Source organism: Populus trichocarpa, chromosome 13 (genome assembly GCF_000002775.5).
Source record: "Populus trichocarpa isolate Nisqually-1 chromosome 13, P.trichocarpa_v4.1, whole genome shotgun sequence".
Classification (NCBI taxonomy): Eukaryota; Viridiplantae; Streptophyta; class Magnoliopsida; order Malpighiales; family Salicaceae; genus Populus; species Populus trichocarpa.
The window spans coordinates 1277475-1304851 of NC_037297.2; the positions used below are offsets into that span (position 1 = coordinate 1277475).

Below are 27377 nucleotides of genomic sequence, written 5' to 3' on the forward strand. Positions count from 1 at the left end.
ATTGTGTCAATTCAGCAACAAAGCCACTTTAGAAACAACTTTTTCAAATTTATCCTTATTAGTCATATTTTGTCAATTCAGACTAATTTCACTAAATTTCAACCAAATTATGCCAAATATACCAAGATGATGAGTCGTTTTTTTATAAAAAAATCAAACTTTGGGTTTCCATGGCATCCTCTATCATGATATTTTATATGTTATTTTTAAAAATATATATAATTATTAAATTTGATTTGGTTAAGTGGGTTGATTAAAAAAACTTGTGACTTTGATCTGATTTTAATTTGAAAAAAATATATATTAATTTTGTCAAATCTAGTTGATTTGATAACTTGACTCGTGACATTGTTAATCTAGTCGAACTTGAAAATTTAATCAACACCAAAAATTAAAAAAAATGAATGAAATAACATTGTTTTGATTAAAAAAAAAGAAATTGAATCGAGTTGATTTAGTGACTTATAGGTTGACCCAGCAACCTAATTATGATCAAGGTAAAAATACTTGGATTTATGTGTTTTATTTGGTATTATTTATAAAAAATTTAAAACATTTTGAAAATAGAAAAGAATCTAGTTTATTTTTTGTCAATGAAAAAATGCAATATCAATAATAAGTATTATAATTTTAAAAACCACTTTGAAATTTTTTATTTTATTTCCAATTTCTTTCACACAAAAAAAATAAAAAACCAAGTTTATTTTTTTCTAAATTTATTAAAATGAAAAATAAAAATGTTCCTAGTTATACATCAAAATAAAAACATAAACGATACTAAATAAACCCTTAATTTATTCAATTTTTATTTTTATTTTTCTGCACACAGTTTGAAATTCAAGCATAATTCACTAACCCTAATTGGAAGTCAAAAGAATTTGAAACCTAAAATATGTTATTACCCTGTGATGAACATGACAATATCATGAACAAGGAAACAAAAAAAAAAATTATCAAAAGAAAAAGGCTCGATTGACGAAATGTGACGAATATAGGGCAAACTTGATGATGAAGATTTTCTTTAGGTACTGTTTTGACAAATAGACAAAACTATGAGGGCTGCTTAATGGGATTTTACGTTTTCTTTACGTATGAAAAGAGGAAGCAATAACAGAAACTGAAACCAACCAAAGCAAACACAAAACGCTTTCTCTGTTTATCAGTAAGGAAAGTTTGAAAATCAAAACAAAGCTCTTTACTTTTTGATCAAACAGCCATCTTTCACATTTAATTGCTGCTAATATCTTTCCCTAATATTCTTCTCCCTTGTGTGAGATAGATGTACATTGAACACTAATAAAGAGCAATATCTGTTTGCGGTAGTGTTTGGAAAGAATTTATTAGTGTGCGATTTTACTGGTTTTGAGGGTTTTACTTGATGGGTTTTACTGATTTCTGGATTTTAAAAGTGGGTTTTTGATTTAAGTTCAAAAAAGTGAATTTTAAAAAAACAGTTTACAAAAAATTTTCTTTTTTTTTGTGTGTGCGCGTTTTTGGTTAAGTTTTGAGGTTTTGATGACTGAAAAAAGTTAAGGTTAGTGTGCTAGAGTTGAGTTTTGGTTTTGGAGTTTGTGGTGTTGTGGTATTATGGGAGAGGGTGAGATTGAAGAGGGAGAGGCATGTGATTACACGAACAATGATGATCGGAACATTGATATTGATGTGGCTCTCTCCTACATTGTAAGGGTTTTGGCAATATTTTGAAAAAAAAAAATATTGATTTTTTTTTTGTTTTTGTAATGCAAGTGATTTTGCTAAAATTTTGATCGCAGTTTTGAGAGGTTTTTTTTTTTTTTTGCTTTAACTATTGATTTTACAGTAAATGGCTAATTGGTGTTTTATGAATAGTTTTTTGCTCTGTTAACTTTCTGAGAAAATTTAGGAGTAAAGGAAAAAACAAAAACTTGGAATTTTAATTTTGTTGTCTTTGGTCATAGAATTCTCAGTGTGAACGTTGGTGTTTTGTTTTCTTGTTTGTCTCATGCAATTTGTCTGGGACCTCGTGAAACACTCGTACAAACAAGTACTGTGAAAGAGAAGAACAATAAGGGGCTCTGTGATTTAGCTTTTACTTTTAACAATGTAGGTTTAGAACGTCTCTGTCAAGTGCTATGAAATTGAGTAGCTTCGTGATCAATGTTGATTGTTGAACTGATTTTGCTGGACCTGGATTTGACTGTTTGATAATGTAAAAGCTCTAGTATCTTAGATGTTGTTCCTGTCTCCACTGCAAATGAGGTTCTCACCACTGACAAGTTGATTAGTGTCTTCACTCTTAAGCTAACTTGATGAAACTAATGAACCTTTGTTGAATGTAATAAACCTTTTGTATATAATCAACATGGCAATTTGATATGCCTTAGTAAATGTTGTGTATATAAAAACTTCTGGAACTGTAGATTAGGAAATTTTCTCTACTGACAATGGGCATGAGAAGGAAACAATTTCTCTTTTATATGAATGATTAACATTTTGAAACCTTTATGACCAGAGCACGTGTGCCAATTTATTGATGTCATGTTTGTGATAGCCTTTGTGCTGTTTTTCACTTTCTTTTTATTTTGTACTTGTGATTGCTGGCTTTCTTGATTGCATGTAGTCATTGCTTTATATTTCGAGTTACATTAAGCAGTTGGTTCTTTTACAGGATGATAAGATTCAGGACATCTTGGGGCAGTACCAAAAAGATTTTGAAGGTGGAGTTTCTGCTGATACTTTGGGTAAGTGATGCATTAGAGAACTATTAGAAAATGTGTGAAATTCTTTGGTAACATGTTGGAATTCTTTAAGTAATGTTCGGCACTAACGCATGTTGACAGGGGCAAGATTTGGTGGTTATGGTACATTTTTACCTACTTATCAGCGCTCTCCTTCTATATGGTCAAATCCAGTAGCCCAGCAGAAAGTACAAAGTCAAGGCATTCAAGCATCTTCTCATGATGATCAGCTGGCGGAGGTAGATTCTAATAATTTTAGAGATCAGAAACAATAGTTAGTTTCTTGTATCTTCTTGCTACCTGAATATTTTGGTTCATGTCATTTCACAGGGTGCCATGCAGAACTCCACGGTTTCAATACGTGAGACCGTTTCTGCGAGACCTGAAGCTGCTTCGAGAAGTGCCTTTCCACTGCGTGTGGCAAAACCTTTGCCTGAGGATAGGTTGGTTAAACCTCGAAGGTCAAGAGAGTTCATTTCTGATTTTGAACCACTTAAAGGGCCAGGTAACCCATCGAACCAGAAAGTGCTGAAGGTACGAATCAAAGTGGGGTCAGATAATTGTTTGCCGGAGCTGAAAACTTCAGCAATTTACAGTAATCTTGGCCTAGACATGTCTCCATCTTCATCATCAGAGGACACTGACAGCCCCTCTGAATGTGAAAGGGATTTTCCAGATTCTCTAGAGGAACACATTTATTCTCCATCCTGCATTGTCAGGGTGAGCTGTCTTCCACTGTTCTATTATTACAAGCATTATTCTCTATGGATTGTTTCTCATTTGGTTGTTTTTGTTTGCCATTTTTATTGTGATGGAACGAACAGATCATGACCTCTTCTCCCATACCCAGTGGTGCAATGTTGTCACCTCTTCGTGATTGTTTTCTTAATTTATCAGAACAGGGATTTTGGGACCGCAAAAGAACCGTACCTGTGCAAGAGTGCTCTGCCATGCAGGCTGATGAGAAAGTTCTTGTTGACAAACAAAAGAAGCCAGGTGATAGAAGTGATAGGTTGGAGTTGAAAAATGAACACTGTAATGATCCAACCAATTCGTTCAGTGCCTGTTCGAAGAATGAATCAAGGATGGAGACCTCAAAGGGCAACCATATGTTATCTGATGCTGGGAATCACCCACCTGAATCTAAAACAACTAAAGTGGGCAAAGTAGCTGTTGGAACAGGTATAATATTCAGAGCCAATTTGAGTGAGGCAAAGAAGGAATTATTTAGCCAAAAAGCTTGCAAGATTCATGAAGTGAGTGCAAAAGCTACTTTGACTGGAAAAGTTCAGAAAGATAAAAAATTAGGCTGTGAACCAAGAGACAATGGGAGCAAAGGTGATAAAAGTCTTGCTTTGTTTAAAGACAATTATATGCCTGAGGAGATGAGAAAATGTGGAGATAGAACATTGGATCTTACAAAACAGGAGTTTGAAAAGAAAAAAGCAACCCACTTACAGGATGATATGAAGGTATCTCATGGGGGAAAACAACTATCTACTGGCAAAAAGAAATCAAAGGAAAGCAAAAATGATTATAGCTCAACTGCTGGGACATCAAAAAATAGTATGAGGATCCGTTTGTCTGCTGCACCAAAAGAAAAGATCTTTCAGAAAAGCTGTAAAGGGGACAATGCATTGCTTGAAGATTTGAGAAAGGTAAAAGTTAAACATACTGTATCAGTCAGTGACAGAAAAGCCAGGGGAAATGATTCTAGAAGCTGTTTGCTGGGAACTTCTGTTGAAGATGAGACGAAGGACAATACGCTTGAGGTGCCTGAGAAAGAACCCCTTGCTTTCAGAAATAAATCAAAAGTGAGTTCAGGTGATAAAAAATCCAGTTTCGTTTCAACTTCTAAAGAAAATTTGAGAGGAGACATCAATGATGTTGCACCATTAGCTGGCCCACTTCCTACAGAGGTGCCAACATTTCTTATAGAGGAAGATTGGGTGTGTTGTGACAAGTGTCACAAGTGGCGGCTTCTACCATATGGTACAAATCCTAACCAACTTCCACAGAAATGGCTGTGCAGCATGCTTGACTGGCTGTAAGTGCTTTTGCTGGATATATGAACTTTTATGGTTGTGTCAATAATGGTTAGAGATTAATTGGCATAAATTTAGTTGATACTTATTGATTGGCTTCAAATTTGAACAAATATAAAACCAAGTGGAACTTTATACTAAGTGATTGGTGTCTACCTAGCAAGAATATCAAATACTGTACCTTGCGTCATTTGAAAATTTAGGAAGAGTAGGTCATGGAAGTTATTTTTTCAATGGCAGATGATATTGTCAATAAAATAACTGATTAATGTGTAGGGTACTTCAGAAATCAGATGTTCACTATTAACCTCAACGTGATTATATTCTCCAAGCTAAATAATAAACTATCCTTCTGGATAAATTCAAGTTTTTCCCTGTTGAAGAAAATGTCTTTTGTTGTGCTCACTCTCATCTCTAATTTTTTCTCTGGTGGAAACTGTATTCAGGCCTGGAATGAACCACTGCACTTTTAGTGAGGAGGAAACAACAGATGCTCTGCATGCACTTTATCGATTACCTATTGCAGGGAATCATGGTGACCAGCTAAGCCATTCTGTCAGCGCTGAATCTTCGATTACCTTGGTTAATACCTTGCATGATCTTGATCAAAATCCACAAGATCCTAGTTTTAGTGGTGGAAAGAAGAAACTTGAAATGAAAGAAGTGTCTCATCCAGCTCAATATAGTGTTAACAAGAAGCGGCTGAACTCTACAATGAAGAATGAACAGGTCTTTATTGAAAGAAGAAGTTTACATAACAGGAGCTTGTCTTCTTTGGAGACCAAGTTGGAGAAAAGATTGGGTATTCCTCATTTAAACTAGATTACTTGTCTTGGCAAAGTCTATAAATTAAAGAATTGTTAAGTTTGTGCACTCTTATGACCTTTCTTCAGCTATTGAAGTCCTTGTGTTTACATAATATGTTCTTTGCAGGTGATGTCCAGCCACAGAAATTCAAGAGCATGAGGGAAGCTGATCAAGAAGATTTCAAGCTTTCCAAAAAAGCAAGGATGGAGGGTATGCAATATGCGGTGGAAGATCATAATACTGGTGGAATCTCAAAGAAAGAAATGGGAAGTAATAATAAAAAATATTCATCATACAGAGATGTGAGGTATCTCTCAAAGGATTCCACGATTCTTAATGTTGAAAAACATCAGTTTCAGAAGACAATGGTTACAGAGGATCTAGATCCAATGGGTATTGAGGGGAAGAAAAGAAAGTCAGACTGGATGAACAGTCAGATTTATCCTGGTAACCATTCTGGTAATGGGCAAGATAACAGTATTTCCGTGGAGGAGACAAGTTGGAGTGAATGCAGGAAAGAAAGGCACTCAAGAAAATGTAAATATGAGGGAAAGGTCTCTAGCGCAAGCAAGGGTGTTTGCAAACTGTTTGGAAAAGAGAAGATTAATTATTTATCCCAGTCAACTGTTGATGCTAAGAATTCAGAGAGAAGGGATTTGAGAGATGGACTGCAATGCACAGAAGCTACCTCAAGCCCATCCTTGATATCAAGCACATGCAAAGTTAAAATCAACTTCCCGGATGTTAAGGGCTCACCTGTGGAGTCAGTCTGTTCTTCACCTTTGAAGATTTCTAACCGAGTCAGTCCTAGGAGTTTTTCAGGCAATCATGGTTGCACAGATGTTGGTTTTTGTCACTTCAGTGGCCAAACAAAATGCTTAGAAGGTGAATCTGTTGGTGTGAGCAACTGGTCTGGGACCTTAAGGAAGGAAAATGCCCCTGTTGTTGCACCTATCAAGGAAAAATCAAGGGATAACTATAGACATAATGACGATAAAGTTGAGAAAAAATTTACTGGTCAGAAGGTTTCTTCCATCAAAAGTCTAAATAATAGTACTAGAGAGGATGACCAATTTGGACGTGAAGGATATGAGGCCATGTTTAGGAAAATGGATGGTGTTTTTCAGAAGGATTGCAAATCAGGTGCGCAGAACCACAGCAACAGTGAATTTTTGGACTTGCTTCCATCAGACACAATTAATCAATTGGAAAAATCTGCAGGGAGACATAAGTCATTGGATTTCTTATTTTTTGGCAATAAAAAGGAAAATCAGTGTTGGAAAAGTAGAGAATCTGATGCATTGGAAGTTGATGGTTCTAGTTGTGATGGCTTGGGAAGGGCTCCAAGACAACTTGGAAAGGATGATGGTCAGAATGGCATTGACGATGTTATGCGAAGGCATCCTTTGCTTGCTGCCAGCAACATTCTTGCATCGAATCATCTCAGAAATGATTTCTTTAGTCAGGTAGCAAATGATGCTTTGGAAGGAGCCAAGGATCTTAAGCATTCAGCAGATCCTCTTCAGGTTTTTCCTTATTCTGTCTTGATTCTTTAGCTCTAGAACATTTCACTTTGGTTTACCTTTCTTCTGGAGAATGCTTATATGTTTACCATGAATAAAGTCTGACATATATTTTCTTCGTACTTTGAAGATTTCTGCATCAGGCCTTCAAATTGCTGAGCTATTCTTTCAAGCAGCTTTGAAATTTCTTCATGGGGCATCACTTTTTAATCCTAATAACAACAACAGTACCAACAATGGGAACATGACATCAGCTGAAATGTATGGTCATGCTGCAAAACTGTGCGAGTAAGTATAGATTGCCAACTGTTATAAGACTCTGTATGTTGTCTTTCAGAGGTCTACTGAAAGAAAAGATAAGGGAAAAATAATCTGTTGATCAGAACAGAGGTAGTAATAATGAATTATGAAAGATAAAATTCCAGAACTGGTGGTAATAGAGTTGCAGTGCCTCGAAATAGATGGTGGGCTTGTGTCCCTCATTGTACTTTCACCTATAGGTCCAGTGTTATCTTATTATGTTTTTCATATCAATTATCTAATTAAATTGTTTTTATGGCTTGACTAACCACATAATTTAAAGCCAACCAAGCCTTCAATTGACTTATTCTTTTAGTATTTAGTATGGGATTGTAACAAAGATACAAACATTACCCAAAGTATGTAGATGGGGAAGGATATGATTGTAAGGCAATTGGTGTCACCTCCAAGAAAATTATCACTGAATATAAGCTAAAAGTTGGTGTCTTTTCATGCATAGATTAGAGCAACATGAACTAAAAGTTGGGTGTGTTTTCATGTATAGTTTAGAGCAACATATTGCTTTAAATTAATTTTATTATTGTGAGAAATTTTTTTAGAGTTTTCCATATAATTGCCTTTTAAAGTGCACAAGTACAGGAGATCTTAGTGTTATTGCGATAACAGAATGCCATGTCATAGCTGTCTAGAAGTTCGATGGTGTGTCGTTTTAAAGCTGGAAATATTATCTGTGTAACTGCAAATGGTTGCTATCAGGATTTTAAGTTCTTTGTTAATGGTTGGGAAAAGACAATATGGAATAAACATTTTGGTTCTTACTTGAAAATGTATGCATTTTTCTAAAGCATATTCCAATCCAGACGTTGAGCAATACTTTATTGGAATAATTTTGGAAGTGTTGTTTATGTCATTATTGTACATGCTTCTACAGATATTGTGCTTCAGAATTTGAGAGATGCAATGACTTGGCCTCCGCTTTTTTGGCCCGCAAATGCATTGAAGTGGCATATATGCGGGTAGTCTATTCCAATGACCTCACTGCAAGCCGGGACCGGTATGAACTTCAAACGGTATTGCAAAGGGTTTCTGCAGGTAAAAATAAAATAAAAAACAGGCATGGTTTCTAGATAAATTGAAAATGTTTGAATGAATAAAATCCTGGAAAATTTGTCAAACCAATGTCATATCTTTATAACATTATAATTCATTGAGAGTAGAATTCTTGCTTGACTTTTTTTCTCCTCTGGTCCTCAGTTGAGTCTCCATCATCTTCCGACTCTGATGTTGAGAACCTAAACAGTGAAGTAAAAGTGGGGAAGAGACAAATAACTAAGGATGTTGGTTGTTCTGAAGCAACTAGAGATCATGTCATTCCTGCTAGAAACCAGCCCAACTTTGTTCGGTTGCTTAATTTTGTACGTATATCTTATCTAGTTTACTATTTCCATTTTAGTTGACTTTGTTGTGATTGTAAGTATCATATCAATTTGTAAACTTGCTGTAGTCATGAAAAAGTTTGAACAAAATGTTATCATCTGTTGTGAGAAGTTGAAAGCTGTGCAAGAATTATTTTCATTTATCAAGAATGACAATGCTTGATTGAAAAATCATGAAACTCCCACAGAATCATGAACTCTGAGTTTCTAGCATTCAGTGTAAACTTATGTTTTATTTTTCTCTTAGCTTATGGAGAAAAGAAAATTTACCATAAGGGATTAGTAGGACCATGCAAATTGATGGTGAGAGACACTCTAAATTTCCTCAGAGTTCTTTCATGGAGAGCATGTGAAACATGTCTAGGTTTTCTTGTTAGTTTCTCTTCCTTCTCTGTCCATAGAGAGGATTGGTGTAATGACCAAATTATCTTGGTTTTTCCTTTTAAACCAGACATTGGTATTTGCAACAGATGATACTAGTACCAAAAATAGCCAAGAAAAATGATCTGGGAGAGATATTATTCCCCGGTGCTCCAGCATAGATTGTTCATTCACTTCCTTTCATGTCTCATTGTTGCCATATTTTAACCCTTTTACACATTCATGCAGTCTAGCATCCACTTTATACTGCATCTTCCATAGTACAAAAATTTAGGCACAACAATTATACTAAATGCATCTGGTGGCAGGCAGAAGATGTGAACCTTGCAATGGAAGCCTTAAGGAAATCTCAGGCTGCCTTTGCAGCTGCTGAAATAATTCTTGCAGAGACGGGCAATATGGAGGGCATTTCGTCTATTAAGAAGGTTCTTGATATGGGCTTCCATGATGTTGAGGGGTTATTGCAGCTGGTACGCTTTGCAATAGAGAGCCTCCGCAAAACTCCTTGATTCCTTGGGGAGAATCTTAATTCCAGGAATATGTTCAGCTTCTCCGCTTCATGAATTTACAAGGAGATACACAATCTCCATGCTCGTACCTCTTGGGTAGTACTAAGGTAAGGCCAGAAAGGACTACATTGAATATAAGGCATCTCCTGAAATTCAGAGTGATGCTGCTTGCTGCTTTTCTGTTTTATTGTTGGAAGCTGGACACCAGTTTTGACACTCCAAGCTGTTCATGATGATAAACAGGTTTTCAAAAAGTAAAGATGGCAATTAGCAACACATTCAAAGTTGACAATTTTGAGCACCTCAAGCATGCAAATATGAGGTATGCAACTCATTATCATCACCACTCTTGTGCGCGTACACGCTTTCATGGTGCTATCTATACACAGTTAATGTTACTGCCTCACTGCAGACCCCAGAGGAAATAAGCCAGATAAAGTCGATAACCTGTATAGGAGAAATAAGGAGATATCTGACAGATAATAGCAAGTTTTTCTCTCTCTCTCTCTTCTTCTGTAGTAGTCTCGATGAATACTTAAAGTTCCAGTCACATGTTTATATGATGCTATATTTTCCTTGCCATTTGAACTTTGATTTCTAATGTACTGAAAAATATCATGATCAATCAGCTACAATTTCAAACCTCTTTTTGACCTTCGACTGAAACTGTCGATCCTTGCAACACAAACCTTTGCTTGTTTTCTCTCAGCTTTGACAAAAACTCATGTGAGTGTGCAGTTAACAAATATGAATTGATTGACAGGGAATTTGCTCTTTAACTTCTTGAATATCAACCAGGTGCAATGATGGTACCCACCAATTATATCTCCTGTCAAAACAAATTTTCATTCGAGAAACTCGGTGGACTGACGCATACATGGGGCACATACATGTATGTATATATTGACAAATGAAGCAGTGTTCTTCAAAATTCTTTTCACAAAAAAATTTCCTTTTCCCCGGATGAGAACGAAGTTTCTTAATAATTGTGAAATTTTAAAGTTGCTTACAAAGTGATGGGCAAATAAAAAACTGAGAGAGAAGAACAGGCAGCTTGGCTGTCCTGAGGCCTTCACACAACCGGGTTGCCATGTCCTCTAAATTATGAGCCTTATCCCAACAACAACCCCCCGCCCTTCTCAGTGAATCCAGCATTCGCATACACCACAATATTCCAGTAGGCAGCGCGGCGCCTTGGCTTTTTTGCTAATAGCTATGTAAGTATGGGGCATGCCTTGTTAGTACAGCGCCGAACTAGTCATTTGCCTGAGTTTTGTTTCAGTGGGAGTGCGGGAAAGTGTTGGCGTCCACTTTCCGGTTCAAGTATTTGACAGGATGTCGTGGAGAAAACGGTGGAAAAAATAGAGAAATTCTTGCTGACAAAGACAACAATTTAAATCATCTGAATGCCCAATTCATTTGATCAAACAAACAATTTAAATTTGATGATCTGATAAATATCCTTAACCCCAAGGTAAGATGTTAGAACACAATCCCCACGAATCAAATTATGGGCCACTGCCTTCCTCCGACAAAAACTCGTACAAGCCTACAAATGATTCTTCAAAAACCACACACCTGTTAGCTGTGCGATGAACAGCGCCTCTTTCATTGTTGAATGCAGACTGCTTGCTTGCTGTTGGTTGCATCCATTTCAGTGATAATATGGTATCGTATTGCATGCCTTCCAGTGTTGCAACATAGCAGTTCCCAAAGATGGAAATCAAATTTAACCATCTCCAGCACCTGAAGGAAGCAATCTGCCTCGCTTACTGTTGGTTGTTCATCTCCTTCCACATTCATCTGGAGATTAAAGTAAATTTTATGCTGCACAACTTCTATCCCATTTTTCAGCTAAAGCAATAAATGTTTTTCTCTCGGCAACTCGTCATCTTGCCTTATCCCATGGTTACACTGGCAGCCAAAAACAGAGAAAATAAGCAAATTTCTACGGCTATCTATAATTCCCTGAAAATTCAGATTCGAGAGCAGATTTATTGTTGTACCTTTTCTGTTAAAGAAGGCTACCATAGGTTAACAAACACTGAGAAATATGCAATTTTCATCCCTTTTTCAGACTGATGTTAGCAGATGCAGAACTCATAAAGACAAGATAGAGTCCCAACCTAACAAACCTGCGCCAATGTTCATTTCACAGGTATCATCAATAGCATGACTCAGTTAAAAAAAAAAATTCAGCTCTCAAACTCGGGGATATCAATGTACTCCATACACTAAACATTAAGCTAAATCAATAGAAGGATAAACAAGTTTCGGCAACAAAATACAGTTTTTTTTTAAGGGTGCAAGCAGCAAATAAACAGCTGCCTCCTTCATCTAGAACCTTAAGCCATAATCTTGGCGGACCTCACATAGAGGCTATCAACAACCTTGCCAACATTGGAAATGGTTTCCAATGTAGCTGGGTAGATTGCATCTGTTTTAGGATCATCAAAAATGACGAGGCATCCAGCACCTTGGTCTAAAGTCCCAGCAAATTTTTTATCCAGAATCATCTGAGATAGTTTCTTTTCCACATGATCCACGGACAGTTCAATCAGATCTGCAATGTGAGCAATCTCAACCCTTGAGAATGGCTCGATCAACCTGCAGAGGTTCTGCTCTAGTAAAGTGTCATATAGGGATGAGAGATGTCGGTGCACAATTGGGTCTTCCTCTAGTTGGGCCTTAAAATCCCGAAGTGCAGTCTCAAAGAGCTTCAAGGAGCGCTTCGCATGAGCATCAGCGACAGCTTTCATTGCATCCAGCTCAGGCCCCACATATTGTAGCCCTGCTTTGGATGATATTATTCCTGCAACATCATCAGCTTGGCTCACCATTATTTTGCACAACAGCATATACTTGAGGCTAAATACTGCTCGGGGATCTTCAAGAGCATTGAAAGCTTCAAATGCTTCAAAGAAGTAGCTGTAAGCAGTTTTGTAATCCTTCTCTTCTGCATGAAGGATCCCACTCTGCAAATCTATAGTACCTTGTTGAGCTGGAGGCACATAAATTGCATTGGCTGCTGTTCTTGCTGCCGTTAGTGCAGCCTTGGCTTTAGGGAGGTTTCTTAGAGAAAAGTGGAGCTTGCTCTCCAGCAAGTCTATGTCCACAAGAAGAAGCTTGTCGTCCAATCTTCTCACCTCCTTGATCAGCCCGGAAAGCAGGTTTAATGCTTCTGAATACTCTTTATTTTCCATCAAAAGTGCTGCCAGTCTTGCTTCAACTCGCTGCCTAAGAAAAGTTCGCTTCTCAGCACGAGTCCACTGCACCATCTCTTTGCACAGAGAAATCTGGAGATCAGAAGTGCCTGGTATTTTAGCTACTGCATCAATAACCCCACGAACAATTTTTGCAGTTTTTGCCTTGGGAATCAAAGCAAAAAAAGGCCTCAACAGGGTCAGAAGGCTTCGAAGCTCCTCTGCTCGGTTCTCCTGTCTGAGAAGATCCGAGAGATTCGTGATAGCCTGTTCCTTAATCCTGAGTGATTCAGGAGAAGATGATGGGTTCTCTAGTATGCGGTACAAGATTGAAATGCCTTCAGAAGGATTTTTCGCTTCTAAAGCCTGGTCAATCGAATCCGTAGTTGCAGGGAGATACGGTGTGGACATGGTGAATGCTTTGAAATATCCAATTCCTGCAAAATGAAAATTTATTTGATATTTGCAACCTTGCCTCGAGCAACGAAAACTGATGGTACATAATAAAAGTGCGCATATGCCCATAGAAGAAGTGCTTGCAAGATAATCTAGAGCCTAAGGGTGACTTCTCTTTGCACATGCTTAAGTGTAAAAAAAAAACAAAAAAACAAACAATAGGACACTGAAATCACATAGAGAAAGAGGACTCAATTATGCAACTGGGTTTACTTGTAAAATCCAGAACAGTAACAAATCCTCAAAGGGTAAGATGTAGTAAGTTCTCTGATCACAAATCAATCGAAAAACTAATGTTATAGCATGACAGTCTTCGAAGAAAATCAAAGGAGGCACGAAGAATCAAGATGCAAGACTTTTCTCAAATTAAAAACATTTGCTTGTTTACGATGAGATAAGCGAATCGATAAGGAAAATATCGAGAATCGAACCTGATGAGAGACGCTAAAACCCTTGCCGCGAGAGAGGGGAAGCAAGCAGATGCAAGAGCAGGTAGCGAGTGAGAGAGCTCGATAGGCCTTCTAGAAGAATTATATTTTAAGTGTTTTTATTTTTTGGGATTGCAAATAAAACAAAATTATAATTATAATTAATTATAATTATAGAAAAATTAAAAAATTGCACTTCAACCTATTTTTTTAAAAAATAATAATATTAAATTAATATTTTTTTTAGATTTTTTAATGTTTTTTATTTATGCTGTAAAAAAATTTTAAAAATAAAAATTTATTAATTTAATATATTTTTAATTAAAAACATTTTTAACAAATATCACTCATAAGTCATAACATCATCAAACACACACTTCGTCTACTCTAGCTCTTGTCTTATTTCATGTCATTGTTCATAGATATTTTTCTATTCATGATCTTTAAAATCTTGATTTTTTTCATTTTAATAATTAAACTTTATTTATTTTTAATTATGTCCTTAGAGGATATGTTGACATTGTTTTATTTATTATTATCTTCTTTGGCTTGCTTGCTCTAATTTACCTAGTGTGTCGTTCAATATTTTTAAATTAATTAGAGACTAATTTTATAAAAAGATATTTTTATTTTGTTTTTAAAACTAGAAGTGTGTGTTTGATGATGTTATGAGTGAGAGTGGATGGTAGTTGTTTTTTAAAGTATTTTTTACTAAAAAATATATGAAAATAATATTTTTTTATTTTTTAAAAATTATTTTTGATATCAGCGCATCAAAATAATCTAAAAACACAAAAACATATTATTTTGAAGTAAAGAAAAAAATAAAAAAATTTAAATTTTTTCAAAAATATTTTTAAAATACAAAAATAAACCGGGCACGCTTTTGCCTTGCCAATAAGAATGCTACTGGCATTTTTTTTTATGTAATTTTGGTTTTTTCCTTTCTCCTTCCAGCTTTTTTTATATAAAAAAAATGTTTCTCGGGCACCTATTTTTTTTCTTTGGTATTTAGATACTTTGTAACTTACAGTATAGCGTGTATATAATAATCTTATTATTTCTGGTCTCATTATTAATTAGAAAATATGTAGTTTATAATAAAATGATTTTGAATGTCGACTGAAAAAGTGGCATAACATTGCCAAAACCAAGAGTATGACTAAATTATGATTCAAAACATATGATTTTTAGAGTATTTTCTTGGTGGTTGGTTCTATGATCTTGATTTAGAATTTTTAAGATTTATCTTGAAAAAACTATAAAGCCCTTATATTGAAGAAAATGAATTATCCACAAACAGTCATTCAAAAGTTGTAATTGTTTTTAGCATGGTTGAGAATTTGAGAGATGCAATGACTTGGCACACAAATGCATTGAAGTGGGCATATACGCGGGCAGAGTGTTCTAATTTTTGGGTTATTGAATATGATAGATGCAGTAGAAACTATAAAATAAAATTATTTAAGAGTTTCTAAAATTTAATTAGATAACTCTAGAGTTGTTTATGGATTTATTATTTGAAGATCTAATTTTTTTTTGTTTTGAATAATTCATTAAAAGCTGGGTTGTCGCAAACCGTAAGCATTTCTAATGGTAATTCATATTAACCACCAATGAGAAATCTCCTAAATCATTATTTAGAAGAGAAAAATTGTTATGTCTAGAGTGTTAGCTCTAATATTATGTTTAAGTAGTTTTTCTGTCTAACAAATAATCATTCCTCACACTTAAAATAAAAGGTATAATTTACTATTTATAGGGAAATATGAAAAACCCTATTAATTGATAAAATATCAATCTACGCCCTGAATAATATCCATATATAAGATTTGAAACTCTTTTTAATTATCATTCCACTTTGACCAAGGATTTCTCAGTTAATACTATTTGAGAATAGGTAAAATATTTTTTTAAATTCACCTAAGGTGATGAATCCTCTCTTGATCACTCAAGTTTCTTCATATAATTTATATTATACCCAATATTTGCCTTTTCATTATCTCGATTAAGATAATATGTAACAGGATCAAAGCATAATATTTTTTATATAAAATTACTTAATAATCTCAAGTCTAAGGATCACTTACACAACCGTCATATGAGTCTTTCCATAGATATAGGTAATATCTTCATATGAAATTTTCATGCAGATCAGTTCAATATACATGTCTTATGTCAAGCACCTACATATTAGTTTTATGTATCTCTTATACCTCAGCTTATGAGAACAACTGTTTCTTTTTATAAAAAAAAAAGAACATAATATATATGTATCATTCTTTACAGCTCTAATAAATCTCTAGTATTTAAGAGAGCATCAATCAGAAATAATATTTTGATGCAATAGGAATCTCATGATTATAATAACTTTATAATTTTCTTTTCAAAGCATTTCTCTCCTATAAATTTTATCTTAATTTACTCTAGATTTATTAATTTAATATTATATAAATAATAAAGATAAATTAAATTTTTATTAATAATAAATATATATTTACATAAATATAATAATATTATATGTAACAACCGATTTAACAAGATATATTAAACTAACAACAGTGCCCTCACTGCATGCAAGCAGGGATCGGTATCAACTGCAGACGGCATTGCATAGGGTTTCTCCAGGTAAAAAAATAAAAAAGCAGCCATCGTTTTCGAGATGAATTGAAAGTGTTTGAATGAATAAAATCCTGCAAAATATGTCAAACCAATGCTATATCTTTATATCATTAGGGTTCATCGAGAGAAGAATTCTTGCTTGACTTTTTTTCTCCTCTGATCCCAAGTTGATCGCCATCATCTTCCGACTCTGATGTTGATAACCTAAGCAATGAAGTAAAAGTGGAGAAGAGACGTGTAACTAACGATGTTGGACTGTTGGTTGTTCTGAAGCAGCTAGAGATGATCATGTCATTAATCCTGCTGCTTAATTTTGTACGTATATCTTTTCTAGTATACTATTTCCTTGCTTTGCTGTGATTGCAAGTATCATATCGATTTGTAAACCCTGCTGTTGTCAAGAAAAAGTTTGAACAAAATGCTGTCATATCTGTTGTGAGAAATTAAAAGCGGTGCAAGAATTATTTTCATTTATCAAGGATCGATGTCAACGCATGATGGAAAAAACCTCCTGAAACTCCCACAGAATCATGTGAAAAGAAGAGGAGTAATCATGAAGGAAGACATGATCATGCAACAGAACCATTTTAGGCATGCATGCAACTCCTTATCATCACCACTGGTGTGTTCGTGTCTTAATGGTGCTAACCATGAACAGTTAATGTCACTGCTATTTGTAAGCAGTTGCCTCACAGCTGACCCCAGAGGAAACAAGTCAGATCAAGAAGATAACCTGTGTAGGAGAAATAAGGAGCTTGCTGACACAAACAAGAGCAAGTCTCTATCTTTCTCTTTCTCTTCTTCTGCAGTAGTACTGGCGCCATCGATGAATATTTGAAGTTCCAGGCACATTTTTCTGCGATGCTATAGTTTCATTACCATTTGAACATTGATTTCTAGTACACTGAAAACATCACGATCAACCAGAGCTACAATTTCAATCAAACCTCTTTTTGACCCTTGGTTGAATCTGCCAACCCTTGTGAAGTTGGAACACGAACCTTCGCCATTTTTTCTCTAAGCTTTGACAAAAACCCATGTGAGTGTGCAGTTAACAAATATGAATTGACTGACATGGAATTAGATTAAGACAATTGCTCTTTAACTTCTTGAATATCAACCAGGTGCAATGATGGTACCCACCAACTATATCTCCTGTTGAAACAAATTTCCATTCGAGAAATTCAATGGACTGACGTATGCATGGGGCACATAATGTTTTCCAACTTGGTAATCTTGCAATCAAACAAAAACTAAGCATCCGTATCTTATTTTTTTGTTTCAAAAATATTTTATAAATATTTTAAATTTTTTTAAAAAATTTTTATGTATGTTCAGATAGTTTTTATATGCTGATATTAAAAGTAAATTTTAAAAAATAAAAAAATATTTGGATATATTTTCAAGTGAAAAATACTTTGAAAAACAATTACTACCATAATATCAAATAGGCTCTAGGCAAATATAGTTTTGCATGAACTGCAAGAATAGATCCTAGCATGCATACAAAACATATCTAAAAATTATATTTAAATAAAACTATATTAGAGCATTTACTTGTCGAAGTTCCTAGGATATAACAAAAATAATATTTTTATTATTGTTAAAGATTAATCTTTTATCTTTAAAGTTTTAAAGCTCCTTACTCGGTGTATAATATTTTTTTTAATAGACCTATCATGATTCCAACAACTCCTTTATATTTAGACGCATTTCTAACTAAGATCCAATAAACTCTATCATGAATTTTGACAAACTCAAAGAAATTGTATTCAATGTCTTGGTACAAAAATGGAATCTAAGCTGTAGATCACAAGGAAATAAAGAAAATGAAAAGAGCTTAGAAAACAAAAGGATTTAAGTTGGAAAAATAGATGAAGAAGAGAGTGAATTCAACAAAACAATCTATCAAAAATAGTGTGGAAAAACCAACCATAAGTCTTTGCTAAAAAGTGTTTGGGATAGAGGTGTAATTGATTTTTTTTAATGGAATCCATATAAAAAGCATGTATTTTTTGCTTTTGTAAGTTGTGGTCTGTGCTTTAAAAAGATTGTACCTTTTAAAAAAATCAATTATACCCTCTAAGCCAAACACACATTAAGTGTTTGTTTGGCATTGCGGTAATTTTTACTTTTTCAAGTTATTTTTTATTTTTAAATGATTTTTTTTGTGTTTTTTATTGTTTTGATATTAAAAAAAAATATTAAAAAATATTATTTTGATATATTTTTAAAATTCTAACACATGCATACATGTATGTATACATCGACAAATGAAGCTATATATATATATATATATATATAATCTTCTTTCTACAAAATGCTTTTTCCCCGAACGAGAAGGAAATTTCTGAATAATTTTGAAATTTTAAAGTTGCATATAAAGATTGACAACGAATGGTGAAACTAATCTGAGCTGCTGAATTTTTGAAATATTCCAGGATGTTCGAAATGTCAAGTTCATCAATGATGTTTTTACCCAAAAACAATGTATTTGCTTTCGAATCAAGACGCTTAAAAGGACAACATTCGAGCATGACTATAGAATATGAAGCCACTGTGCTCTACATGGCATTGTTAAGAGGGATGTATGTCTTCAAAGAAGGATCCATGGATATAACTTGCGATGATACTGTAGCGTCACAAAACCTGCCATGGACAGTGTTGTGGAGATCTTTTATCTTGATTGAAGGACTAATTCAAAGTAAGCCAAGTGGGTGTATGTTGTACATGGTTATATATATATATATATATATATATATAAAGTTATAATAGTGGGACTAGCACAGCCTTTAAGGATTTCTTTAGTGCATCCTTTTGCCAATTTTTTGGAAAAAAAAAATTCGAAAGTTTTACTATTGAAATTTCAAAATTTCAATAGGTTGCATTAGCAAGCATAATTGTAAAACTTGATGTAGAAATCGATCTAAAATAAGGCTTAAATTATAAATTAAGAGGGTTATCCAAGTCAATTATCACAAAATACTTATTTTAAAAAAATTAAAACGATGTTATTTTTATTAAAAAAAAATTCAACAATTTTAGAGTCAGGTTTTGACAAAGTTTTTAATGTTTTTATTAATTTTTTCAATCTGAAACTATTCAAGTTCTTAACTAATGTAGTTTTTAGATATGAGTGTTTAATAATAATAATAATTATTATTATTATTATTATTATTATTGAGAGTAACGTAAACCTCTTAAATATCACCACTTGCTATATTTTTGTCAGTTGTGTGATTTAAAAAAAATAAAAAACTTTGTGTGCTATTAAGAACATGTTTAGGAACGCGGTGCAAACCGCATTTTTAAAAAATTTAAATTTCTTTTTGCTAAAATTTAATATGATTTGTATGTTTTGGATCATTTTGATGTGCTGATATCAAAAATAATTTTTAAAAATTAAAAAAATATCATTAATATGTATTTTAGCATAAAAAATTATTTAAAAAGCAACCGCTACCATATTATCAATTATCCTCTAAAAAAAATAAAGAAGTAGAAGAAAGGAAGTCGTAGCAGCTAGATGATGATGAATGAAGGTTTATTAATTTACAGTGAAACTGAAAGCAGCATTAAAGGCTGGAGAAGATGATTAGAAAAGGGACAGTGGTGGGCAAAAGAGCCAAAGCGTCTCTGAGTTTAATGATTAGATTGGAATCTGTGATATGTGAGGAGGGGCCTCGTCAGCGTCTCTTCATGTCTTCCAACCACCCGACCTCATTGCTTCAAAACTCCTTTCAGACAAGAGGTCGACAATGCAGTCTTTACTGGTCACACCAGACATCTATCTTTTTTCCTTTATATGTTATATAATATCTTCAACCTTCAATACCAAATCTAGGCTTTTCCATGTATTAATATATATATACACAAACGAGGTGTTCAAAAATATACTTTCTAGTTGTTTTTTAAAGTTTTTTTTTAAATACATCAAAATAATATATCTTTTATCTTTTAAAAATTATTTTTGACATCAGCACATCAAAATGATCCAAAATACATAAAAAAATTATTCAAATTTTCATGAAATATCGTTTGGAACATAGGAGTTGACAAGGGACCCGGTAGATTTAAAGCTTGTTTGAGAGTGTAGTGGAGGTGACTTTTTAAAGTGTTTTAAGTTTGGAAATGTATCAATATATCAAAACGATTCAAAAATACCCAATTTTTTTTTAAAAAAAATTCAAAAGTATGGTTGGACCGTAATGGCAGACAAGGTTTTAAGATCTATACTAGTTTGAGTTTTTTTTTTTTAAAGGAAGGAATTCATAATAAAAGGTTGGTTGATTCGTGTCGCAAAACCTTCCTGACTCGATAGCTTAAACTATTAGATCCTTAAAATATGATTTATATTATTTTTTAACACACCTTTTAAATGAAAACTCTTCAAGCTAGAAACCTGCATAAACTCTAACAATTTATAACACGAGTTGACTCAATAAAACTCCGTCGAAACCATATATATTTTTATGAGTTTTTTTTAATGATGTTTTTTAACATTATAAAAAATTAAGTTAATCCTTTCCACTTGTGATCTGGAACAATTCAAGGGTCGGATTTGATTTAATATGTTTTCGAGGTGATTAACAATTTAAACGACATCAAGGATTAAGGTTGATTAAGGAAGATGAGAACTCGCATAAGTTGGATTTGATGAAAAAAACAAAATTGAAAGAAAACGTAACTTCATTCTTTTTTTTTCTTAAAAAGAAAATATTTTCCTCTCTTTATTCATGCAAGTGGGCACCCCACCAATCATTGCTCATTCATCCCATGAGCCCACTAACACATGATCACCTTCAATTCAATAGATTCAACTGCCATGTCTAAAGTTCCTGCCCATCACATCTCATTATAACTTGTCAAAACAATTCCCCAATATTATTCATAGTTACATCATTTTATAAATAGTTTAAGAATTTATTTATGTATGTATTAAGCCCTGCATGACTCTTTGTAGTTTTTAAATACATGAATCTCCAAAATGATACGCAAAAATGATGAGGTACATTGAACCCAAATAAAATTATGAAAAATTAAAAAAAAAAAATATTAACAAGTTTCAATTTCACACCACAACATGCAAGAATCTTTACTGGTACTGCGGTATTATAATTAAATAACAATGATTAATGGGAAATGAAAAGCAAAATAAATTCAAGATAACCACATTATACCACCAAGTTATAGATCAAGATTATTCTAAATTTAACTATCTAGGTGGTGGCTCAATAGTAAAAACTTGGATCAAGAGATTTGCTCCCTCTGTGGTTTCAGGTTCGAGCCCTGTGGTTGCTCATATGATGGTCACTGGAGGCTTACATGGTCGTTAACTTCAAGGCCCGTGGGATTAGTCGAGGTGCGCACAACCTGGCCCGGACACCCACGTTAAACTAAAAAAAAAAAGATTATTCTAAATTTATATATATAAAAACAATCTAAAAATCAGTACTCTTGTGAATAATTTTACTTATTTAACTGTGATGTGAACGTTATTTTGCACCAAAATGGCATTTCAGCATCACTTTTAATGATATTTTTTGGGAACGCGGTGCAAACCGTGTTTCATAAATATTTAAAAAAATTTCATTAAAAATTAATTTTTTATATGTTTTGGATCATTTTGATGCGCTGATCTCAAAAATAATTTTTTAAAAATGAAAAAAATATCATTTTAATACATTTCGGCACGAAAAGCACTTTGAAAAGCGACCGCAACCACACTCTCGAACGGTTTTTATTTGATACTTCTGAATAGTAGTGAAAATGAATCCATGGTAGAATTCCAACTTAAAGATTAAGGTTCATTTTTTTTTAATGGGAGATTTAAGTTCATATTTAATTGATAGTAAAAGCCATTTTGAACAATAAAGGATTAAAAGAAAGTAAAAAAAAAAAAGAAGAAACCATAAGTTGGTGTATCATTAATTAAAAAGAAAAATAAAATATTAGGTAGATAATAAAGAGAATTAAAAATAAAATGTTTTAAAGTCATATAAAGTTTATATATCTATACAATTATATAAATAAATAAAATAAATTATACAAATGTTTTATCATGCATCTCCTTTGAATAGATTATTAAAATATTTTTTTAATTATCTTGAATTGTTTAATTACTTGATTTTTTTATTAATTAGAAAATAATAAAATATTTACCTTAATTATTTTATCATGGTTGATTGAAATTTAGATATCCAATAGGCTTTAATTATAAAATTATAGTAGCCTCTCTGGTCCCAGGTACTAGAACTTAAAACCTTCGAATAGTAAAACCTTAAACTTTTCTTACTCTCAACAACAATTTTACTTTTTCAATTTTTTTTTCCCCTACATGACAACTGCTCTCTTTCCTTAATGGAAACCACAATTCATCAATGTCTTGCACTTCGAAAACACTCAAATGTATGGGCATAGATCGAGATGCTGAAATTGAAAGAAATTGACTTATTGGCGGGAGTGTTATATATATTGCTTTTTTAAAAAAATATTTTAAATTTTTTTTATTTTTAAAATTTTATTTTTGACATTAACAAATCAAAATAATCTAAAAATATTAAAAAATTATTTTAAAACAAAAATAAATTAAATTCTAATAAAAAATAAATTAAAACTCAATACTAAACAAAATAAATTGAGGTGGTGGTATTTATATACCATGTGCTCCTTCTAATGAGCGTTTGAAAAGGGTTTTCATTATCATAGTCTTTAAACATGATACTAGCAAAGTTTTGAGTCATGAATTAAGTGAGTTGATCTAGGTTAACTTAATTATTTTTTATTTTATAAAAATAAAAATGATATTATTTTAAAAAAAATTAAAAAGAAAAATATATAAGTTTTGACTAAGTTTTTTCATTGGCTAACCTGATCGTGGATCAACCCTAATATTTTACTAGGTCATATCATATCAATTCTACTTTTATTTTTTAAAAAAAAACTTCGCTTGTTTTAAGTTTTTTTTTTTTTTTATCGTTGATCAACCTGTCAAGTCGTGTAAGGTTTTAAAACAATATTCATTATTATCCAAATTTTATGTGTGTGACTTGCATTAACCAAAAATTGACAATTGACATCTTTGCTTTATTTTTCTTTTTCAAATGGTTAGGTAGCCTTTCTATTTGAACTCAAACTAATATAATCTAAATAAATACACTAAGAATGCAACTCCTAGTGGTTTTGACATATAGACTAGTAATGTGTGCAAGATACTTAAGTTTTAATCAAAATATTAGTGCTTGTCATGTATTGAAAATTAACAATATAAAACAAGATCCTTTTTTTTTTGTATAAATTAAAAATAAGATTTTAATATATTAGTAATTCTTTAGAAGAAGAAAAACGCAAGACAAAAGTTTTAAATAAAGAACTACGAAACACAATTTCTTCTATATATATATATATATTAGTTATCATAATTGAAACCAATTGCAAATTCATATCATAAGTTATAATGTATGTTTTTTGTCAACATGATAATTTATATAAAAAAAAAGACAAAAGTTTTCTAGTTATAAATCAACTCTAATCAAGAGTTCCTTAAATCATTTAAAATCTTACAATGGTAAAAGAGTTAATTTAAATGATATTTATACTTTTATTATTTTTTAATTAAACCATTTACTAATAAAATTTTGTAAATAATGTAATGCAATTTTATATATATTTTTAAAATACACAACAATTAAAAATTTAATTAAATATGTATCAAGAATACAAAATACATTATACATGAATAATCTAAAACCATTTTATTCTTGTTCGACTTTAAATTCAATATAGATAAAATTGATTGCAAGATTAATACAATATTTGAAAATTAACTGAAGATTACAGCAGATGAGTCAAACATTATTTTTAAAATACACAACAACCAGCAATACGTAAAACAAATTCATTTGGTTCATGAACCAAGTCCGAGTTTAGATTGGTTTGGAGCTTGTATTCAGTATTGTGATAGTTTTTATGGTTGTGGTTTAAAAAAAAATGGTTTAAGAAAAATAATAAATTATATATATTTTTTTATCAAGATTTCACGTGTGTATGGCATCGTGATTCAACCTGTTTTTTAAATTATTTTTTTGTTTGAAAAGGCATCAAATTGATTTTTAGGTGTATTTTTTAAGGTTTTGATGTGCTGATATAAATTTTTTTAAATTAATTTGAAAAAAAATATTATTTTAATATATTTTTAATTAAAAAGTATCATGCATGAACCATTTCAAAAAGATTAACTATATATTTTTAAATTTATAGTTGAGACAAAATACAAATAAAGCCGAAATCCTTAATTGAAAAGCACAGTAGAAGAGATTCTGTGCTGTAACATTGAACATTTGTACATTATATTCTGTGCTGTAACACTAGAAAGCAATTTAACTTTTTAACTAGAACTTGCTCTTGCCTTCTTATGGTGTTAGACGAAGCATAGCATAAAAAGGAGACACCAGCCATTGTTTTGTAACAACAATTTCTTTACCGACCAAAGTTGTTTTTTTTTTTTTTTAATTTTGAGGGGTATAATTTAACTAATCAAGTCTTAGATTTGTTTTTAAAGGTCATCAGTTCGAGTCCCACAAATCTCAGGGTCACTGAAAACTTATATAATCGTTAACTTTAGGGTCTGTGGGATTAATCGAGATACACGTAAGCTGGTCCGGACACCCACGTTAAGCAAAAAAAAAAAAAAAAAAAGAATCTTCTCTTTACCTTGCTGCCTCTGTTGCTCCTGAGGTAAGTTGGACCTCCCCTCTGGCTTAGGTACCTTTACTAACCAAGATTTTTTATTTTAAAAAATCTGGGAATAGCTTGATAAAAATTAATACAATATTTTCTTGTTGGTGTTGATTTTTGAATAATTGATAGTATAATAGATTAATTGATGCATGGATTAACTATTAATTTTCCATCTCAATAAATAATCAATAATCCTCTGATTTTCTTTCATGCTAGATTATCAATTCCTTCACTGGTGATTAAAATAGCTATATAAGCATTTATTTTTAGGAAGAAAATCCTTGTTAATATTATTGTCAATTAATCTAAAAAAATACTATTAATTATTTTAAAAATGTTATAGATGATTTGGGGCAAAAATCACCCCGTTTATCATCTAAACAAGCAATCAATAAACTTAAAAGCTTAAATTGTCACCCTTTTTACTATTATTTTAGTTATAATGTTTTTTATTTATTTGCATGATTATTGATTTATTTAATTAAATATTTGTTTAAACTTAAAAAAATATATTGGAAAAACCTATATATTTAATTTATTTTTTAAAAAATATAATTTGCAGCGGAACACGGGCTAAATAGTTAATGATTAACTATGATTTTGTGATTTGAACAAACAATTAATTAAATCTTGGCTTTCACTCAATCTATATTATCAATTTTATGCTTAGTGATTAAATACCCATCATTCATGAATATACATTTTTTTGGCAAAAAATCTATATTACTACTTGTTAAGTATTGTTTATAGTTAATTTTTTGGAAGCTCGTTATATATGGTTTGACCCGCAATCTGCCAGTTAATTGCTAGTTTATAATTTAAATAAACTCGATAAACTTCTATATATATATATATATATATATATATATATATATATATATATATATATATATATATAGTTAACAATCAATAAACTTAAACCTTCCATTAATATACTATCTATTGTTTTTTAATTATTTGGAAAGTTGTTGTAAATTTAACCATGATTTTGTGATTTGAATAAACAATTAATATACCTTCAATTTTAATTTCTTTCAATCTAAATTATCAATTTCCTCCTTTGTGATTAATCACCAACCAACATACTTTTTTGGGGGAAAAAAAAACAACTGCCGCCTGTTAATGTTAATTATTGTAAAAAATATTAATATTATTTTTTATTATTTGAAAAGTCGTTATAAATGATTTGGCATGCAATCTACCTCTTAATTATAAATCCATCACTCAAATAGATATTTAATTAACCTAAACTTATATTATTACACTGTTTAATGCTATTATCAATTATTTTATAGTTGTTATAAAATGACTAGGCGGGCCAAAATGTAGATTAACTGCTAGTTTGAGCTAGTAATGCTAATCTCATATAATATTACCATAGAATTAATTTACCAAAAATACTTATAATTATATTTATAAAATTTATAAGTGAAATTCACTTATTTAATAAATGGAATGTATGTCCAATGTTTCATATTTTTAACTGAGATGGTGTAAGTTTTGTGACACTCATTAATCTTTTCTAGAAATAGTTAAAATATTTTTTTTATGTTTAAAATTATATTTAATTTGAAAATTTATTAAATTTTTTTCTTAGTATTTTTTTATGGTTCTAATATGATAATATATATATATATATTTTTTTTTTTTAAAAAAAAAGAAATTTTTTTTTAAAAAATGCTTTGCACCATATATAGTAACAAACCCATTAAATTAAAAATATAATCTTAGCTTCAATTTAATTCTTTTCTTTTTAATCCTGAAATTAGTTTTTCTCTTAATTGTTTTATTTGTCTATCATATTATCATTTAAATTTGAATTCAAAGAGTGAAGGCAAAAGAAAAAATCGTGACGAGTGTACCAATCCAAGCATGGATGCTCCATCCAAAAGAAGAAGACCAAGAAAGTATTTAGATCCGAAGTGTTTTCCTGTACCTGAAAACATATCCGAGAACACGGTGATAATTTAAATTATAATTTATTAAGTTATTGATGTTATATATATATATATATATTGCGATGCAATCACGCTTCTTAAAAGAATTTAATTTTTTTTTAAAATTTTTTAGATAGTTGTTGAAAAGTAAATTTAAAAGGATAAAAAATATATTTTTAAATAAAAAATATTTTAAAAAACAGTAATTACCGATAGCGAACTCTACCGTAACATCACAAAAAGATGACGTGATTTTCTGACCATTCACTGGTCATAGATTTTACCACAATCATTAAATATTATTACAGCAACT

General features: G+C 31.8%; 2 protein-coding genes across 3 annotated transcripts; one reads left to right on the forward strand and one right to left on the reverse strand.

Moving 5' to 3' along the window:
- Nucleotides 1-1131: 1131 nt before the first annotated feature.
- On the forward strand, nt 1132-10337 carry LOC7473281 (cysteine-tryptophan domain-containing zinc finger protein 3). 2 transcript variants are annotated; one of them, XM_024583746.2, is made up of 13 exons: nt 1132-1680; nt 2648-2720; nt 2820-2956; nt 3048-3437; nt 3542-4764; nt 5209-5564; nt 5696-7095; nt 7223-7380; nt 8285-8445; nt 8608-8768; nt 9479-9786; nt 9923-10001; nt 10092-10337. In XM_024583746.2, exons 1-11 carry the CDS (start codon nt 1588-1590, stop codon nt 9677-9679), a joined length of 4353 nt encoding a protein of 1450 aa, XP_024439514.2. In that variant the 5' UTR covers nt 1132-1587; the 3' UTR covers nt 9680-9786; nt 9923-10001; nt 10092-10337. The 2 variants fall into 2 exon arrangements, with proteins under 2 accessions (XP_024439514.2, XP_024439513.2); XM_024583745.2 differs by having other exon boundaries at nt 9923-10337.
- A 1523-nt stretch (nt 10338-11860) lies between these two features.
- On the reverse strand, nt 11861-13894 carry LOC7473282 (26S proteasome non-ATPase regulatory subunit 11 homolog). Its single transcript, XM_002319497.4, has 2 exons — nt 13770-13894; nt 11861-13319 (listed from the first exon to the last, which is right to left on the reverse strand). Exon 2 carries the CDS (start codon nt 13291-13293, stop codon nt 12025-12027), a length of 1269 nt encoding a protein of 422 aa, XP_002319533.1. The 5' UTR covers nt 13294-13319; nt 13770-13894; the 3' UTR covers nt 11861-12024.
- Between the last annotated feature and the right edge of the window lie 13483 nt (nt 13895-27377).

Coding starts and splice junctions, on each gene's coding strand:
- LOC7473281 (XM_024583745.2), top strand. CDS start 1,588: ATGGGAGAGGGTGAGATTGAAGAGGGAGAGGCATGTGATTACACGAAC. Junction 1,681..2,647: donor ATGTGGCTCTCTCCTACATT/GTAAGGGTTTTG, acceptor GTTCTTTTACAG/GATGATAAGATTCAGGACAT. Junction 7,096..7,222: donor ATTCAGCAGATCCTCTTCAG/GTTTTTCCTTAT, acceptor CGTACTTTGAAG/ATTTCTGCATCAGGCCTTCA.
- LOC7473282 (XM_002319497.4), bottom strand. CDS start 13,293: ATGTCCACACCGTATCTCCCTGCAACTACGGATTCGATTGACCAGGCT.